The 17,665-nt window shown below is 47.5% G+C and overlaps 1 protein-coding gene across 1 annotated transcript; it reads right to left on the bottom strand.

Annotated features, from left to right (window-relative positions):
* Nucleotides 1-11,260: 11,260 nt before the first annotated feature.
* Nucleotides 11,261-12,340, bottom strand: LOC119350484. The gene is made up of 2 exons (XM_037618300.1): nucleotides 11,598-12,340; nucleotides 11,261-11,492 (listed from the first exon to the last, which is right to left on the bottom strand). The coding sequence occupies exons 1-2, from the start codon at nucleotides 12,338-12,340 to the stop codon at nucleotides 11,261-11,263; spliced, it is 975 nt and encodes a 324-aa protein (XP_037474197.1).
* Between the last annotated feature and the right edge of the window lie 5,325 nt (nucleotides 12,341-17,665).

The following is a 17,665-nucleotide window of genomic DNA, read 5'->3' as shown; positions in this document are numbered from 1 at the left end:
GACTAATTCGGATGTCATTCTCTTATCGGAAAAGGGTTTCCCCCCGCTTTGTATACAAAGCAACCAACCGAACCATATATGAATAGGTGCTGGGGCGGAAGCAGCACAGTCACGCCCAAAAGAAACGACAGAGAAAGAACAAAAGAAAACAAATGCCGACAACGGCGGATCAACAAAAACGAAGAAGCCTCACGATTGACGGTGTCCTGGACTAGGGGGTACTCACCACGTCGTCATCCGATCAGTTAGATTGGGCCGAGGACCCCCATGGCCGTATACTCATGGGCCAGTTCGGACAGCTGCCGCATACAAGAAAGATTCCACAAGACTTGGTGATCAAGAGAAGGACTCCTCCCCACCGGCGTATTCGGCTAGGACTCTTATTATCCTAGGCCTCTGGTACATTATATAAACCGAGGCCAGGCTAGTCGATAGATTATTATGACATTACTCATCATACCTCTAGGGTTTAGACCACAACATATGATCTCGGGGCAGATCAACTCTTGTAACCCCTATATTCATTAAAGTCAATCAAGCAGCATGTAGGGTATTATCTCATCAAGAGAGCCTGAAGCTGGGTAAAATCCCGTGTTCATGTTACCATCGATCCTAAGACGCATAGTTTGGGACCCCTACCCGAGATCCGCCGGTTTTGACACCGACATTGGTGCTTTCATTGAGAGTTCCATTGTGTGATTGACAAAATGATCAATTGCTCGACTGCAGGTCAACTGCGATGTTGGTTTCTTCGTCACCAGCTCGACTGGACACCTTGGCTTGACCGAGGACTGCGCCCTACCTCCGATCGTCATGTTCGAATGAGGGCCTTCATCAACATCAACTCCGATCTCTATCAAGATCATGGAGGAGTCATCCATGGAGCTCGGGGGCTCAACATCAACATTGCCCTCGGACGACCGTGCTGTTTTTCTGGACAGCGAACTCGTATCCGCCGCCACCGCCTCCTCGAGTGTCGCCTAGACGATTGCTTCGGTGAAATTATGCGGGATTAAGTCTACAACAACCCTGCAAAAATTTCGTTAAGTTCCGATGGAGGAATCTCCGGTAATCTCCGATATACCGGAGCCCTGTTGAGTCTGGACGAGAATCCGGATGAGTTTGGAGCGGGGTGTCCAGCATCTAGCTTGGACGTCCTTTGGAAGATCCAACCGTTGATCGGCTACGGAATTCCCATATCTACCACCTGCCAAAAATTCAGCTCGATCCGACCGTCCAAACTCCGGAAATCTTCCGATTAGTGCATCACTTTTTGGATCTGTTTTCTGCGCGAGAACGAATCCGACCCGAGTTTTCTCTTTTACGAACGGGATTTCGGACATCCTTTTTGAAGGACGTTTTCGTATGGGGTATTGTGTTTTATTCTCAAACACATCCTATTAATATTAAAAGTATTTTTACAATACGATCTTCACCATCGCGCCGGTGTTAAACCGGCCCGACAACATCACTTCACGGCGGCCGACCTGCGCTAGACACGTCGTCGCTTTGTTGAGCCGAGCTCAACTTCTTCGGATCATCATCTCGGCCAGCCGAACAATAGTTCGGCATCGCGAAGGATAAATCATCACCAACATCGACGCTATACGGATTACACAAAGCAGGTACACCGGCATTGCCGCACGGTCACTTCATCAAGCCAGCATTGACCACGTCACAAGTTACGACCTGGGTTGGCATGGCCGCACTGTTGCCTCTTCGAGCCAATGTCCGTCACACCAAACTACTTCAACACCTCGGCTGACATGGCAGCTGCAAAAACTCTTCACCAGCCTGCTCCGTCACCTCGGCTAGTCTAGGGACTTGGCTATTTCTTCATCAACATACTCCGATGACTTCGGCGTCACCAGTCGACCAGCTTTGTCACGTTAGCTGGACCGGGGGCTTTGCCTCGGCATGCCAACCGTTGCCAGCATCGCCATGCCGTCGCTTCATCACCCATCTGACAATGGGTGTGCGGATCGAGTCCCAATTTTGGGAGTAACCTTTCTTCGAACTGCTACAACAAATAAACCAGGTGCTATTAATCCTAGCAATTTTTGTTTGTTTGGGTTTATTTTTCCCAAGGAATTATTACTCTGCTTTGTTCCATCATCTATACATAGGTCTATCAAATGGTGGCCGCATTAAACGACGGTTATGTGGTGGTTTGGTCAATTTCCGTGCATAGCTCGGCGAACGCCGCATCCGGAACTCAGGACCGACCTGTGAATTCGGGCTTTGTCACGCCTTCACTGCGTCACGCCGACGCTCTGCATCGACATTGACCTCGACGCTCAGGCCATATCTCTTTCATTATTTACTTCACTTAAATTAAATAAGTAGAAGAATATTTTTTTTATATACATTATTATCTTCATTTGTCATTACTTTTGGTTTGCACTATTTTATCTGTGCAGCCAATCGACTCAGACTGAGCCGTGCTATCGCCTCCGTCAACCGAATCATGTTGTCGCCTTGGCGCGCCGACCTGCTTCATTACTACGGCTGGACTGGGGGCTTCATCTTCTCGGAGTGCCGAACTCTCTGCTCGGCCACCTTGGGACCAGCCTGGGGGCTGGAACCTTGTCCCGCATCAAGCTCGGACCGCGTCATCAATGCCGAACACATTAACCAGCTAAGTTGCTTTGATGCTCAAAAACTTTCAGTTTTAAATTTCCTTGTCCAAACTTTGTTTGTGACACACAAATTCAAATACCCCGGTCCAGCTTGCACCTCAGGTTTCCCCCGGTACACGACAAGGCGAGAGGAAGGGTAGCCACCGACGCCCTCCCGGAAGCTCAGGTGGCACCCATAGGCGCCACCGCGCCGGGGGTTTCCCTCGATCCCAACCCGCACCTCGGCGCTCCGGATCCAGCCACCAAACCAACCACCACCCTGCGCCAACGTGGTCATGAGGCCCCCACGCCGTCTCATCACGGCTCCATGAAGTGGGGACAACGCGGCAAAGAATTAGAGCCGGGACTAGGGCATCAGCATCGTCCGGACGCAATAGCAGGAGCACACCAAGCCCGTGGGACCACAGGCCTGGCCGAGCCCTTGTGGGCCCGTAAAGCTCCCGCCTTCGCGCTGCTGCCGGCACGACATCGGCGCCGACGCCCCATATCCAAGCCGCTCCTCCTCCTCATCGCGCCGCAGACAACGAGGCCACGCCGAGGGGCCGGCCCGCTAGGACCCAGATGGGGCCCGTCGGGCCCAGATCTGCGTCGGGGGCGCGGCGTCGACCACCCAGCACCACCACGTCGCCCCACCGCCAAGGAGCAACACCGCCACCACGTCCGCCGCCGGCCACCCTGCCGGGTCACCAGACCGTCGCCAAGCCAAGCGACACCGCCGCCGCCCCCTGCCCCGGGCCAGGAGGACACGTGCGCGGGGAGAGGAGATCATGCCGCTGCTGGCACCCCCCGGGACGGAGCCGGGGGCGCCCACCGGCGACGGCAGGGGAGAGGATGAGGGGCGACGCCGAGAGCAGGGGCACAGGGGCCGCCCCGGCCGCCTCCTGGGGAGGCGGCGCGAGGGCGGAAGGAGGGCGGGGGAGGAAGGGCGGGGGAAGGGGGGCGGATCCGGGCCGCGCGCCGACGAGGGTGGCCGGATAACGCCGGAGACAGGCAGGGGGAGGTGGTGGTGGCGAGGGTTTCGGTCGCGGGAGCGGTCGCTCGCGGGGGCTATCCAAGCTCAGAGACAACCATGCTTGCTAGATTTCAAGCCATAGTCTAGCATCGATGTCATTCTCTTTAGAGACAAGGTTTCCTTTAGCGTTCATTTTGCCTTTACTGAATTAATGTTAGTGATGGCACTGGCGGAGCTACAGTTAAAATGTTGGACGGGCCAGGTGGGTTAGGCTATAGGGGATCCCAAATTTGTACAGATTTACCTTCACTCCTTTGTATATTGGACTAGGGCTGGGCGGGCCATGGCATTGTTTTGTTCGTCTGTAGCTCTGCGGCTGAGTGATGGCATGGTGGTGTCTCATTGTCATGTCATTACAAAGGTGCTTATTTGGTCTGAATATATCCGAAAAGGCTATTGCCCCGCTTTATATATAAAGCAAACGATCTTACAACCTGCACAAACAACACGACACCACACCACACACACCCAAGGCAAGATACAACGATGTAGAGGAACGGTAACAAAGCCGAGCTCGATGAACTAGGACTCCCAGGCGGTGCCTTCAAGAAGGGAAACCGCATGGGATTGTCGCGGCCGCCCGATCCAAAGAATCAAGATCTTTACCTGGAGTCGCCTGGAAGGATACGACATCCACGGACGCCGCCGCTATTGGCCTGGCCACGACCAGACAAGGGGATGACCCATGGAAAGCAAATCCGCCTGCGCAATGTGGTGCGACTAGACGCAAAGCCAACTGCCGCACCACCCAATCAAAGGCTGAGCACCGGCCACCATGCAGCCACACGACTATGGTGGCCAGCCCACACCTGAGCCGTGAGCTATGTCCGTGAGCACCACGTCTCCCACTACCTCCGCCGCCGCCCCGGAGTCCGAGACCACCTCTGATGTTAACTGGGGCCCGATCTTTCGATGAGAGGGAGATAACTACGATTTTGGGTGGGACTTGACCCTCACGATCCGGCTACCAACCGTACAGGGAGGACCGTACACGACTAATATCCACGGCAATCGTTGAACCAACTCCACGACGTTATCGACCGAGCCAACGGCACGATCGACCTATCCACGAAGGATTTTTCCTGCAAGCAAATCGAAGAACATGCAAGAAAATAATGGCCAAGCAATCTTAAAATTGCAAATATGCTAGATGGGATTAATCTCACAAGATGGGGTTCCGATAGGATGTCTTGACGGTCGCACTAGCCGCTACGAGCGAAGACAAATAAAAGTAGCTAAAGCTAAACTTCTCTAAACAAAACCCGAGTATAAACCTTAATTGTAGCTAGCTATTTATTAAGAGGAGCGGCGGTTGCCTTGCGCTGGTTCACGGACAGAGGGCCGTACAGAGGCCGGATATTGCACGTCTCGGCCAAATTGATAACACGTATTGGCCCAACGTGATGTGACGTATTGGCCCAACGTGATATAGGAGCACACCAATTGATCTTTGTAACACTGGCTTCTTGCACCATATAATGGACTTGGCTGCACGTGTATGTGGTTGACACAAGCAAGGCTAGCTCCTTTTTTTTTTGAGGGGTGGCTAGCTCCTTTCTGATGCGTGTGTGTGCGTACTTGCATGGCCCATGCAATCTTCAACATCTTCATATTTCTTTTGCAGATGCCTTCAAAAACTCTGCACAAGAAATAAAATGGTGTAGTGTTTTTGTCCTTAATAATAAAATATAATATCATATAATGATCAATAGAAATTACCTGAAAAATGTATCGTGTAATATTTGTAGATGTATTTATGCCCACATCATCCTCCCTTTCTTGAAAACAAAGCCGTCCTCGGCTTTCATTTATTTGAAACACCTCATAGAGCAACACAAAAATAGATGCAGGTGCAGCATATATATGGTCTTTTACGGGCATTAACTCAGGAAGGGAATATAAATTTGTAACATCACAATTAGGAATATCATGAAAAGTTTTATCCCACACAGAGTGTATGTATGAATTATGGGGACACGAATGAACTACCTGAACATGCGGTATGTGTAGTTCAAAAGGAAAAATTTCAGAATTGACCGCAAGCATACTATGCATTGTACGGTCTGTTGATTTAGCTTTCTCATCATTTATTATTTCATTAGGTGTCATAGGAAGCAAGTTAATGATTTTTCCTTCAAACACGAGAGTATATGAATTTGTTCTACCATGATGGGTAACACCATTATCATATTGCCATGGTCGACCTAACAATAAAGAACAAGCTTGCATAGGTACAACATCACAGTCAACAAAATTATGATATGAACCAAGTGTAAAATGTACTCTCACACGACGCGTTACCTTTAACTTACCACAGTCGTTGAATCATTGGATGTAATATGGATGTGGGTGTCTTGTAGTGGTGAGGCCAAGCTTCTCTACCATCTCAATACTCGCCAAATTATTGCAGCTTCCACCATCAATGATCACACGAACATAATGCCCTTTGACAACAAACTTAGTTTGAAAAATATTATGGCGTTGAGGCATCTCAGTATGCCCAACCTGGGCACTAAGTACTTGCATGGTTACAAGGCTAGGGTATTGATCTGCCATTGCAGCATTTACATCTATCGCCTCCGTGTCATTCTCCTTAGTGTCACATGCATTATTAGTGGCAAGCATAGCATGTGTATCTTCATCCAAATCACTAGCGGAGGAGTACTCACCATCTTCTCGCACAATGAAAGTACATTTATTTGGGCAGTCCTTCATCAAGTGCCCGCCTCCTTTGCATATATAACACTTCATGTCCCTTGTGCGTCCAGACGAAGTGGTGGGTGCTTGAGAAATTGCTCTCAATGCCCCAGAGGATTGTGGAGCTGATTTTGAACTTGTTGGGAGTGCACCATTGTTCAAGATATGTGGTGTTACCTCGGTAGTGGGTGGGATAGTAGGAGAGTGTGTCCATGATGAGTGACGACCTGCAGAAAAGTTACCTCGTCCCTTGTTATGTCGTCCCTGTACTTCCCTTTCAGCTTTACAAGCAAAATGAAACAAACGAGTAATAGAATTGTACTCCTTATAGTCCAATATATCCTGAATATCACGATTCAAACCACCTAAAAATCTAGCCATCATAGCATCGTCGGTTTCAACTAATCCACATCGCACTAAGCCAGTTTGCAATTCTTGATAATAATCCTCCATAGAACTACTACCTTGTTTTGAACGTTGCAATTCATTTAGCTTATCACGAGCATAATATGAAGGAACATAACGTTGTTGCATAGCTCGTTTTAAAGCATCCCGAGTAGCAGGTATATTATTCACATTAATACAACAATATTCACTCCACCACATAGAAGCAAAGTTTGTAAACACTAGTGGCTACCCTAACTCTTTGGTTCTCAGGAATATCATGACATGCAAATTTTTGTTCAACTAAAAGTTCCCAATCAAGATAAACGTCTGGATTATATTTACCATTGAAAGCAGGCATAGTAAATTTAATTTTAGCACTAGAGTGGTTGTAATCTCGAACATCATACCTGTGTGGACCTCGTGCCATACCTTGACGGTTGAAACGCAGTTGTCGATTAGCACGGTCATTGTGGTGGTTGACCATTTGGTCGTCCTCGGTGTCATCAGAATAATCCTCGTAATTGTCCCCATGTCGCTCGTAGACGCGAGGAGGAATTTGTGGGCGCTAGTTTATGGTGGCAGCATCGGTGGCAGTAGCGGGGTGCTGTGGATGACCCATGGGCACACGTCGAGCTCGCGAAGTAGCGGCAACACCCTGGAATTGTGAGGAACAGCGTTGTTGTTGATGGGGAGTGCAGTCCGCAGCTCGTCCAGACGTAACAAGATGTCTTGTAGTTGTGTGTTCGCAACACCCTGTGCATCCTCAATGGCCTTAAGCCTCTCTTCGGCCACAATCTGAGCACCCTCAAGTTGGGCGAGACGCTCGCTGGTGACTTTCACATCCGCAGTGAGGCCCTCAAGTTTGGGTTGATCCTGTGCCATTGTTAGCGAAAGAGAAAAAAAACACAGTGTATAATCCCTATCAACTAGTAGGACGTGGTGAAGAAAAATCGCTCACACTCGAGCTTAGTATCAAATTCTTACTTGTTCTTACCAATGTAACAGGTGGTGATCGGTGCGTTGGTGTTGGCTTACGAATGCAACAGGTGGTGATCGGTGCGTTGGTGTTGGCTTCAAACGACCGATGAAGATTGGATGGAGCGATAACTAGGAATCAGTAGTGTCGGAACCTGTACTTATTGGTAGGAAAAAGTGTAGCTTGGCAAAGGTTTCTCAACTCACAATATCAGTGGCACAATTTAGCAAAAAACAATGCAAGTTGAATAATTACTCAAACTCCTAACTAGTGCTGGCAGTCGACTAGCAAGAGAGAAAACAATCTAAGCCCAGATACTAAATCAAATGAGGGAAAATCGATGAAAATATGATAGCTCCAAGTAGCTAGATATAAGTGAGGTATATCCGCAATGTATGACAAAGCTCGAAAATATATGATAGATTGAGTGGCGATCAAGTAGCAACAAAAATAATAGATGCTAGTCCAGAACAGAACAAAACAGCCCAGAAGAGATGCTAACCGGCCTGATTTGTTTTTTTTCTATTTGTTTTTCACTTTTTTTGCTCTTTTTTCTTCCCTGTTTTTTTTCACTTTCTTTTTTCTTTTTTTTCTTTTTCTTTTTTTCCTTTTTTTTTACTTGGCCGGTTGCCAAAGTATACACACGATTGAAGAGGATAACAGGACTAAAACAAAGGCTACTAGGAGCTACCGGTTGTACTACTGGATATAGGAAATTAATGAAATACCTGTGTCCAGGCACTTCCCAACTAGCAATAGTACAAGCAAGTAGAAAACGTATAAGGCAGACACAGCGGACAGCGATGGGTGCAATGATGGATGTTTACCCGCGTGAAGCAAAGGCGCCTGTAGATGGATGGACTTGTGGTGCAAGCGGACGACTAAAAAAAATGATGATACGAACAGGCGTGAGATGCGGCTGCGGACACAGCGATATGATCGGCACTACACCGACGAAGATCTAATTTCTTTTTTTGGATGAACAACCAACTCGGCAGAAAATCTTGGTAGACAAAAACGAGTGCGATCTAGTAGACAATTTTCTCTCAAACTAATCTAAACCAGCACTAATACCAGGATAAATGCAACCAAGAATTCAACGATGCAAATACTAGATGCAAATTGCTAAAGGCTAAAAAAGATAGGTGCAGCGGATGAACTAATCTAATTTTTTTTGGCTTTTTTTTGTGGGTTGTAGGACTAAAAAACAATCTAACCTAATAAAATTGTAAATCTCTCACCGATGAACCTAGAAACTGATACGTGTAATATTTGTAGACGTATCTATGCCCACATCAACCTCACCTCCGCAGCTGAGGTACACGAATGCCGCCGACCGAAGAAGGGCAAAAGGTGCCACCTTTCGCCCCCCAAACTGCCCCCCTAGTAGGAAGAGGGCCCAACCAACCGGAATATAGGCAAGAGAAGGTCGCCAGCAGCGGCCGGCCACACCACAGCCACTACACCACGCCACCGGGGACCAGGGCCACCACCATGACCCATCTGGCACCTTCAGATTTCGGCAACGACAAAGGCCGGGAGGCACCCCTGCCTCCCTACCCGGATTGGCCCTGCCCCACCGGTCGGCCACCGACGCATCGCGTGTTGAGCTGTCGTCACCACCTAGCAAGAGCAGCCGCCGGACGACGCACCAAGTATCCGCGCGAAGGAGGGAAAGCTCACCACGGCCGCTCCGCCCCAACCACCCACGAGCAGACTGCCACGGCAGGGGGCGAATGCCCGCAGCCCAGGCCGACCGCGGCCCACACCCCGTCGACGGAGCCTACCGCAAAAGACGCCCCGACCACCACTTGTGCCCCTCTACCATGACACCCATCATGGGTCCGACACCCTTCGGCGTCGGAGCGCCGCCGCCCTGCAACGTGCCTGTCGCCCAGCTTTACAATCCCAACCAGCCGCCAAGTCCCGCGCCGAGGCCGCCGCCGCCGGTGGTGGCGACAGGACATCGCCCGTTTGCGCCCTTAGGCTGCAACGAGGGAGGAGGGAGAGGTGGAGGGGAGGGCTTGGCGGGGATGGCAACTAGGGTTCCCCCTCGGTCGCGCGCAGGGCGTTGCGAGGGGGAGGGGGAGAGAAGGGGGTGTCCGATTTCCCACACTTTGCTTTTCTGTCTCGGGTCTGAATATTTGGGTCCTTTCTTCATATGTTGCATTATGAAATGTTCTATATTTAAGTTACACAATTGTTTCTAATGTAGAGACACAAACAAACAACTTTGTTTGAAATTTGGTTGTAAAAATATGCACTTATACATAACCAGAGGTTAACATTCTCATTAGTTTTGTATCCAAGCCAGTTAATTCAAGCTTCCCAAGGTTATCATGTTCTTTCTATGTGGAGTTACTTTCTCTCTGTTGGGTGTTGTATTCAGCTTGCTACAACGGCACTTCCTTTCCCCGTTTCTCTAACAAGTTCATGTGGATGACCGAGGCACTAAACATTTTCTTCTGTCTTTAAAATCTGACTGAAATGCCCCCGCAAAAAAATCTGACCGACGTGCTTCATGCCCCATAGGATTAGAAATGACAAAATAAAGTCTAAATTCAGAAACTGAAACTTTGTCATATGTACTATTTATTCATCTATTGTCACCTCACTTATAGAGGATCGGATGCGGCAATGCGCGTCTTTTATTCGAGTACTACTACCTCTGTATAAGACGTTTTGCCAATTCAAGATAAACTTCCAAAACATCTTATATATAGGAACAAAGGGAGTATATATGTATGTATAATGAATATGCCCTTCAGAATTAGTGGTGGACAAGGTTGGCGTTCTCCAAATGGGTCAAAACTTTGTTTTCCATTGCGCCATCAAGTTACAATGCAAGGGCCTCATGACATGAGTCTGATACGTGCACATCAGTAGCTTGCCAAGGTCAAACTTGGCAATGGGAATTGCCTTGGCCCTAAACCCTAAAACTTGGCCGCCTTTGTGAGAATCGTCTTGGCCTTCATGTCGGTGAAGATGATGTTCCTACCGAGCCGTTGTACGGCGCCTGTGACGAATCTTGGCGGTACGGTCCTTGACCCTCTTGGCGTGCCCACAGAACTTGCGCAACTCATACTCGTCCATACAGGTAAAGTTGGATTCCTCTTCTAGTTCCAACTTTTCCATAGATAGCTCCTCATCTTCAAGTAGCGATTCTAGTTCGTTTCCAGGAAACTCGCCTATCCAGCAGGGCGTGTACGGGAAAGCTGTGTCCGTCTCTCCGCGTGGTAGCCCGCAGCTGGGATCGAAGTCTGCTGGACACACATTGCCCAGGTCCTGAAATTTTAAGTTGTTCCAATCATAGGCCATTCCCCTTGCTCCTCTCCCTGATGAAATCAAAAAGGCAATCTCTTTATAAGGATGAAATCCAAGAAAGTAAAGACCATCGTGATATCCCTCTCCAGCATTGTCTTCAATGTCAATGATGTTATCCTCGTCAGAGTTCCAATCATATTTCTCTTCCACCGGCGCTCTGTAATCTCCATATTTGTTACCATTGTGCTCAAAGAACCACTTACGATGGTTAACATCCTGTAAGATCTATCGCCTGCCCAGTTGGTCCTCATGTTCAAAGATCTGAAAATGGGTATCATGTTTTAGCACCCACTCTGTTCGGCTGCATGATTCGTTGAGATACCAAAGCTGAAGAAATCCATCCCAACTACAAGATATTGCGAAATACACCCCTCTCAGTGATCGCCCCAGATGGCGGTTGGGATGTTTGGCATTCGGTAGCTTAATTACACTGTACGTGTGATCTAACAAGGACATTCTGCAAAGAGTAACCAGTCGGATGCATGTTAATAGCAAGCAATCTAACCGAGTTATAAATTTGTTAGAGTAGAATGGTGACCAAGGAGAGTAAAAAATTACTTACCTCGTAAGATAGCCATGCTGGCAGTGGACGTACAGCGCACTTTGCCAATAGACGGCACGATACCGATACCGATCGTCCTCTGAATCCGTGTGCATGTTGGCGACGATCCCTGCAGCCTCCCCTTCCCGAAGGAAGGTCGTCTCGTCCCACCGCTGAGTCGCGGACGAGAAAACATGCATCACGTATGATGCGGGAGGCCACTCTGACTCGAGCAACGGGTTGTCGTCGTCGTCGTCGTCTGATTCGTCGGTGGCTGGCACGCATGGGATCAGAAAGACCTCGTAGTGCGACGACACGGCGGGCTCGAAAGCGAGGTAGGCGGTCTGGCCGGACCCCGGCACGTGCGGCCGAGGACGCTGGGGCAGACGCGTCCACCGACGCGTGGCCGGGTTGACGACGTAATCGCACGGCCGTGCATCGTCGGGGCTCTGATCGCGGCAGAGCAGGAGCCTGTTGCAGTGGTCCGTGACCTTGACGCCCATCGTGCATGGCAAGAAGTCGAGCCCTCCGCAGATCGCCGGGCCCGTCGAGGGGCGGGAGAAGAACTCCGAGAAGGTAAACCGGGGGAAGTTGATGAAGATGCCGCGTATGGAGCGCGAGAGCAGGTGGCCGCGCAGGCGGGCGTCGACGGTGTCGCGCCACGCCCTGCAGACCCGCCGGGACGAGCCCAGGCTGTGCGGCTCCAGGCGCCGGAGGACCTCCGCGATGACGTCGCCGGGTAGCATGGTGAGGTCCGGTGCCATGGTCGATCGATCTTTCTCGCCGCTCCCTCCTTTTAGTTTCCAGTCGTCTGCGATCGCGCACGCGACACACGCCGCAGGCTGCAGATGTTAACGAACTACTTGGAACGTGGTGCAATCTTGGACTTGTAACTAACGCGAGACGTATTCGGCCAGGAGTAGTGTACGGACGTATTGTAGGCGGTCAAACGGCGCAACTGTTTTGTTTTCTAGGACAACGGCGCAATTGACAAAGCTAAGAGGACGCTTGTGATAGCGAAGACTTTTTCCTACCCTAGCGGCCGCCACCACCAGGCGAATAGGGAGGCGATCTCTTTCCTCCGATCTTCACCGGTCGGGGCGCTGGCCCCCTCTCCCTTCGGCTGCTCGGCGGCAGGAGGAATGGGGACCCCGTTCCTCCGCTCTGTAATTAGATTTTGGATTTGTAGGTCGTGGTGCGTTGTTGAAGTGGTGGGAGCGGCGCCCGGACGAATAAATCTGCCTCAACTTCACTCCCACACTGGCGATGCCCTTCATGGCGGCGTCTTGGAGTTGATGGCGTCGTGTCTCTGCCGATCCCACAGATCGACAGCGTTAGGGCTCATGGATGGTGTTGGCGAGGCGGCGGCGACGACTCCATCAGGTGTGTCTCTCCTTCTGCTCGGTCACCGTTGTTGTGGCGTTGTCTCCCGACGTCATGGTGGAGCAGGGAGGTTTTGTCGTTTAGGAGTACGCGCAGGCGGTTGTCTGTGCAAGTGACAGCTGGAAGATGTAGTTTCTTTGTGTTGGGTCTGTGGTTGAAGGCTAGCAGTTCTGGTTTCCTCCTCCGACGTAGTCGTCATGCGGGGGTGTCAGTTTTGAAGTTCGATGCGTGTCCGAGGACATGTTGCCCCGATCTGATTCTTTCAATGGCTATGGTTTTGCTTCTGGCAAACTACTTTGAAAGTTCGTAAAGCTGCTGATCAGCGATGGAGCCACGTCGAGCTTGGGTGAAGAGGTGATCTGTCTTTTTACCCTTTGGTGGCCGCTCGGTGGTGTCGAAGGAAAAGGGCAGGCGCTGGTATTTTGCATAAGATTTTTCTATATTTTCAGTTATGTATGATTGATGCTTACATGCCTTGTAACACGATTTTTATTCTATATAAATGAGACGTGTATTACCATGCAAAGAAAAAGAAACTGATATATATCGCAATACTTGTCTAAAAGAACTGTCTCTACAAAAATGTATTGCAATATGGCCAGTTTTGGGTAATATGGCTTTTTTCTTAAGATTCACCTGTAAGTTTATTCATGCTCATAACAATTACTAGAAAACCTTCTTCACAGTATCAATCTCTGTTAGAAGAAATATCCCAAAGCCTTCGATAAAAAGACTGCAATTAGATTGGAGAAACAATATTGACACTTTTTCACCCGCATGAACATTATCAATAATGATATTTGAAAATGCCTTGAGTCGCCTGTCCAAAAAGATGGGAAGTCTTGATCGCTGAACGTACTTGGGCTGGGGATGATCACCTAAAAGTGCGGGCCATCAGATCACAATATTTTCACCTTAATATCGATAAAAGGTTTCAACTCCACAAAAATTCGAACCAACAAAAAAATTGACACACCAATATAAACTCATCCGACCCGAATATAAATATGGCCAGTTAGTTTGATACATTGGCACCACACATTTCTGTATGGGCCGGCCCATCTAATCATCTCCCACAGTTCCAATTTTGGGAAGTTTCTAAAACCTTTGGCCCAGTATTCCTGAGGTTTTTCTTCTTCTGTGTTTCTATGCTGGTTTTACTTGGTTTTGTCTGGGTTTCAAGTTACTTTTTATTTTCGTTTTTGTTTTTGTGGTTCATTTTTTAATTCGCGATTTTGTTCATATTCCTGAAACTTTGAAAATTTTATCCAATTTGTCGAAAAAATCAAATTCACAAACATTTATTAAATCATAATTTTTTAAAATTCATGGAATTGTTTTTAATTTTGATGAAAAAACAAAATCCTTTTTTAATTCATGATTTTTGTAAAAGAATTGACAATTTTTTACATTCATGGATATTTTTAACATTCACAAACATTTAAATTTTGTGATATTTTTAATTTTTAAAGTTTTTTTCATAATTTTTAAAAATATATAAATAAACCAATATTCGGGTTTTTTAAGTAGCGCTTTCTGGTCAAGAGAAGGAAACGCAGCGAACCTATAGTACAATTACAGCGAACAGAGCGATCGGTAATGGGTCTATAACTCTTGAAACCGTTCCTGGTTTTGGGTAGCTGCATTCAATTGGTTTTGCTCGGTTTCCTCCTTTTTGGTTTTCAGTTCGTTTCTTTCTTTTTCTTTTTTCCCTTTGTTCATGTTTATTTTTATTTTCCCTTCCTTTTTGGTTTTAATTTTTAGGAACATTTTCTAAATCCATGAAATTTTTCTAAATTTGTGCATATTCTTCAACTGCCCAAACTTTTTAAAATTTGTGATAAAAATTCAAATCCATGAAGATTTTCAAATTCACAAACTTTATTCAAAATCTGGGGACTTTTATAGTTCTTGAACTTTTTAAAAACCCGTGAGCATATTTAAAATGTTCTTTTAATCTACTCCCTCCTTTCCTAAATATTTTTCTTTTTAGAGATTTTAAATGGACTACCACATACGGATGTATATAGATATTATATTTTAGAGTGTAGATTCATTCATTTTGCTCCGTATGTAGTCACTTATTGAAATCTCTAGAAAGTCAAATATTTAGGAACAGAAGAAGTGTAAGAAAACTACAACCTATTTTTTTAGAACGAGCTAGCCTAGCATAGCTTTTTTTTTCTTTTTTTTTTTTGAGGGCAGCCTAGCATGGCTAGCGATGAAAAGTTCAACCCAAGCGAGCAGCAGCAAACAGACTGCTATATGGATCACGTCCCGCTAGGGCACGCGTGAGCCGAAAATGGCGAACGGTGGACGAGCACTCTGCGGACCAAATCCTCCCCGTCCGTTATCCTTACCGATCAGATCGCGCCCGGTATTTACGCTCGTGTCCCCCGTAGAGCCTTGCCACCGCTTGTATCCCGGCACCCATCTCTAGCTTCTTATCAAATGGCCGTACCGTGCGACGTGCGCGACCGTGTGACCAATGACACTTGATGTGATTAGCCTTTTTCACAGTCCGAAGTGACGTGGCTGTGTACCAGATTCACTACCCCACTCACGTGACCACATTGAATAATAATCCGCCATTTAAGACCAGGTTGTTAGTCAGCATGGTGTAGAGAGAGTATCATATTAACGGTCTTTAAGCCGAAAATGCAATTTGGTGGACTTTTTGAAAAAAAAAATCCACAACAAAAAGGAATTATACATACAAAACTGCAGCCATAACACGTTTAAGAAAAAAAATCTTTTTTTTGCGGGTATAAACTTGCATTACTCAAGATAGAAGGTTACAATCAGCCACAGCCAAGTCTAGGGAATCAGAAGGCCCTGATCCAATCCAGGTAAGAGGTCTACCTTCTACCCTAGCAAACCTTGTCAAACTATCACTAACCTTATTTTGAGTCCGTTTAACAAGAGTAATACAAGTTCTACGTAGGCCCATCAAGTGCCTAATTTTTTTCACGACAGCGTAATAAATCGATCTATCCAAATCCTCTGACTGGACCAGCTTCACAGCCACCATAGAGTCCATCTTCATTATAATGGGCACTTCACTCCTTTGGATTGAGAAGGAAAGTCCCTCCATGCACGCGCATAGCTCCGCTTCCAAAGCATCTCGACAAGAGAAAAGAGCTCTGCAGGCCGAGAAAATGATTGTACCTTTGTCATCCCGTAGGATCATGCCCGCTCCCGCTGCTCCATCAACAAATGACCCATCCGAGTTTAGTTTTACCCATCCAACCGGAGATGCGCTCCACCTAGCCTCAAGGGCCGGTGGTTTTGGCCTATCTGCTTGCATATAAGTAACAATTGATTTCCCCTTAACATGGTCATCACACAGGTCCATCTTGAGCCCAATGATAGAATCCAGGTAGCTTACTAGGAACCTTTTCGATGCTTCCGCCGGGGGAGGCAATTTATGATGAACAACTTCATTACGGACATGCCAACAACGCCATAAAGTCATCAGCAGCATGGTTCGTTCTATGTCAGGGAGGGGTTCAAGTGCATGAAGTAACCATTCTTTGCATGTGTTAACTACACAATCAATATCCGGCAAGGCCCAAACTTCCGCCATTGCAAACCAAAGCTCTCGAGCCAAATGGCACCGTACAAACGGGTGGAAATTATCCTCCACTTCAGCTGCACATAGCGGACACCTGCCATCAACTTCCAGGCCCCGTTTGCTTTTATTTTGCCATGTAGGAAGGGAGTCAACAACCACTCTCCACGCAAAATTTCGGATCGTGGGGGTACATCACAATCCCATATGAACTTCCACCCTCTTCTTCGACCATCAGGAGTCGAGCTCGAGCCTGTAACAGTGTTACGGTAAGCTTGCTCAAAAGCAAAATCGTAGGCGCTTTTAACTGAGAATCGGCCATACTTGCTCGGACCCCATGCAATGACTTCCTCCTCCTGCCTAGGAGATGCTCTAATTTTGTTTATCTCCATAACATTAGCCGGCAAGAAGTAGTTCTGCAGCACTTCCTGATTCCACGAGCCATTGATGTTCAGCAAGTCGGCCACAAAACGTATCCGACAAGTCCCTTGAGTGGTAATAGGTTTGAAAGAGTGTGGTCTTGGGATCCAATTATCTCGCCAAACACGGATACTTCTTCCATTGCCCACTCTCCACAAAATGCCTTGTTTCAAGAGATCAAGACCATGACTAATGGCCTGCCAAGATGATGATGCATTTCCACTAAAAATTGTATCAATGAGATTGCCTTCCGGGTAGTATCTAGCTTTCAGAATCTGCGCACATAGGCTGTGCGGCCTGATGATAAGTCGCCAAGCCTGTCGAGCAAGCAGCGCTTGGTTGAACAGCCGAAAGTCCCTAAAGCCAACACCCCCTTTACTCTTTGGTTGCATTAAGTTTTCCCAAGAGCGCCAGTGTACTTTCCTTTTTCCTTTAGCTGATCCCCAATAGAAACACCTAACCATCCTCGTGAGCTCATCACAAACCGAGTATGTGACGTAGACAAAAAACACGTAAATGAAAATGGATCAAAAGAAATTACTATTGGGCCGCTATTTCTTTTGTACAGTTTGTAAACCATAATACTCCCTCCGTTCCTAAAAAAATTGCTTTTTTTGAGATTTCAAATGGACTACCACATACAGATGTATATAGACGTATTCTAGAGTGTAGATCCACTCATTTTGCTCCGTATATAGTCACTTATTGAAACCTC

Source organism: Triticum dicoccoides, chromosome 1B (genome assembly GCF_002162155.2).
Source record: "Triticum dicoccoides isolate Atlit2015 ecotype Zavitan chromosome 1B, WEW_v2.0, whole genome shotgun sequence".
Classification (NCBI taxonomy): domain Eukaryota; kingdom Viridiplantae; phylum Streptophyta; class Magnoliopsida; order Poales; family Poaceae; genus Triticum; species Triticum dicoccoides.
This window is presented reverse-complemented; position numbering and strand designations above follow the sequence as displayed.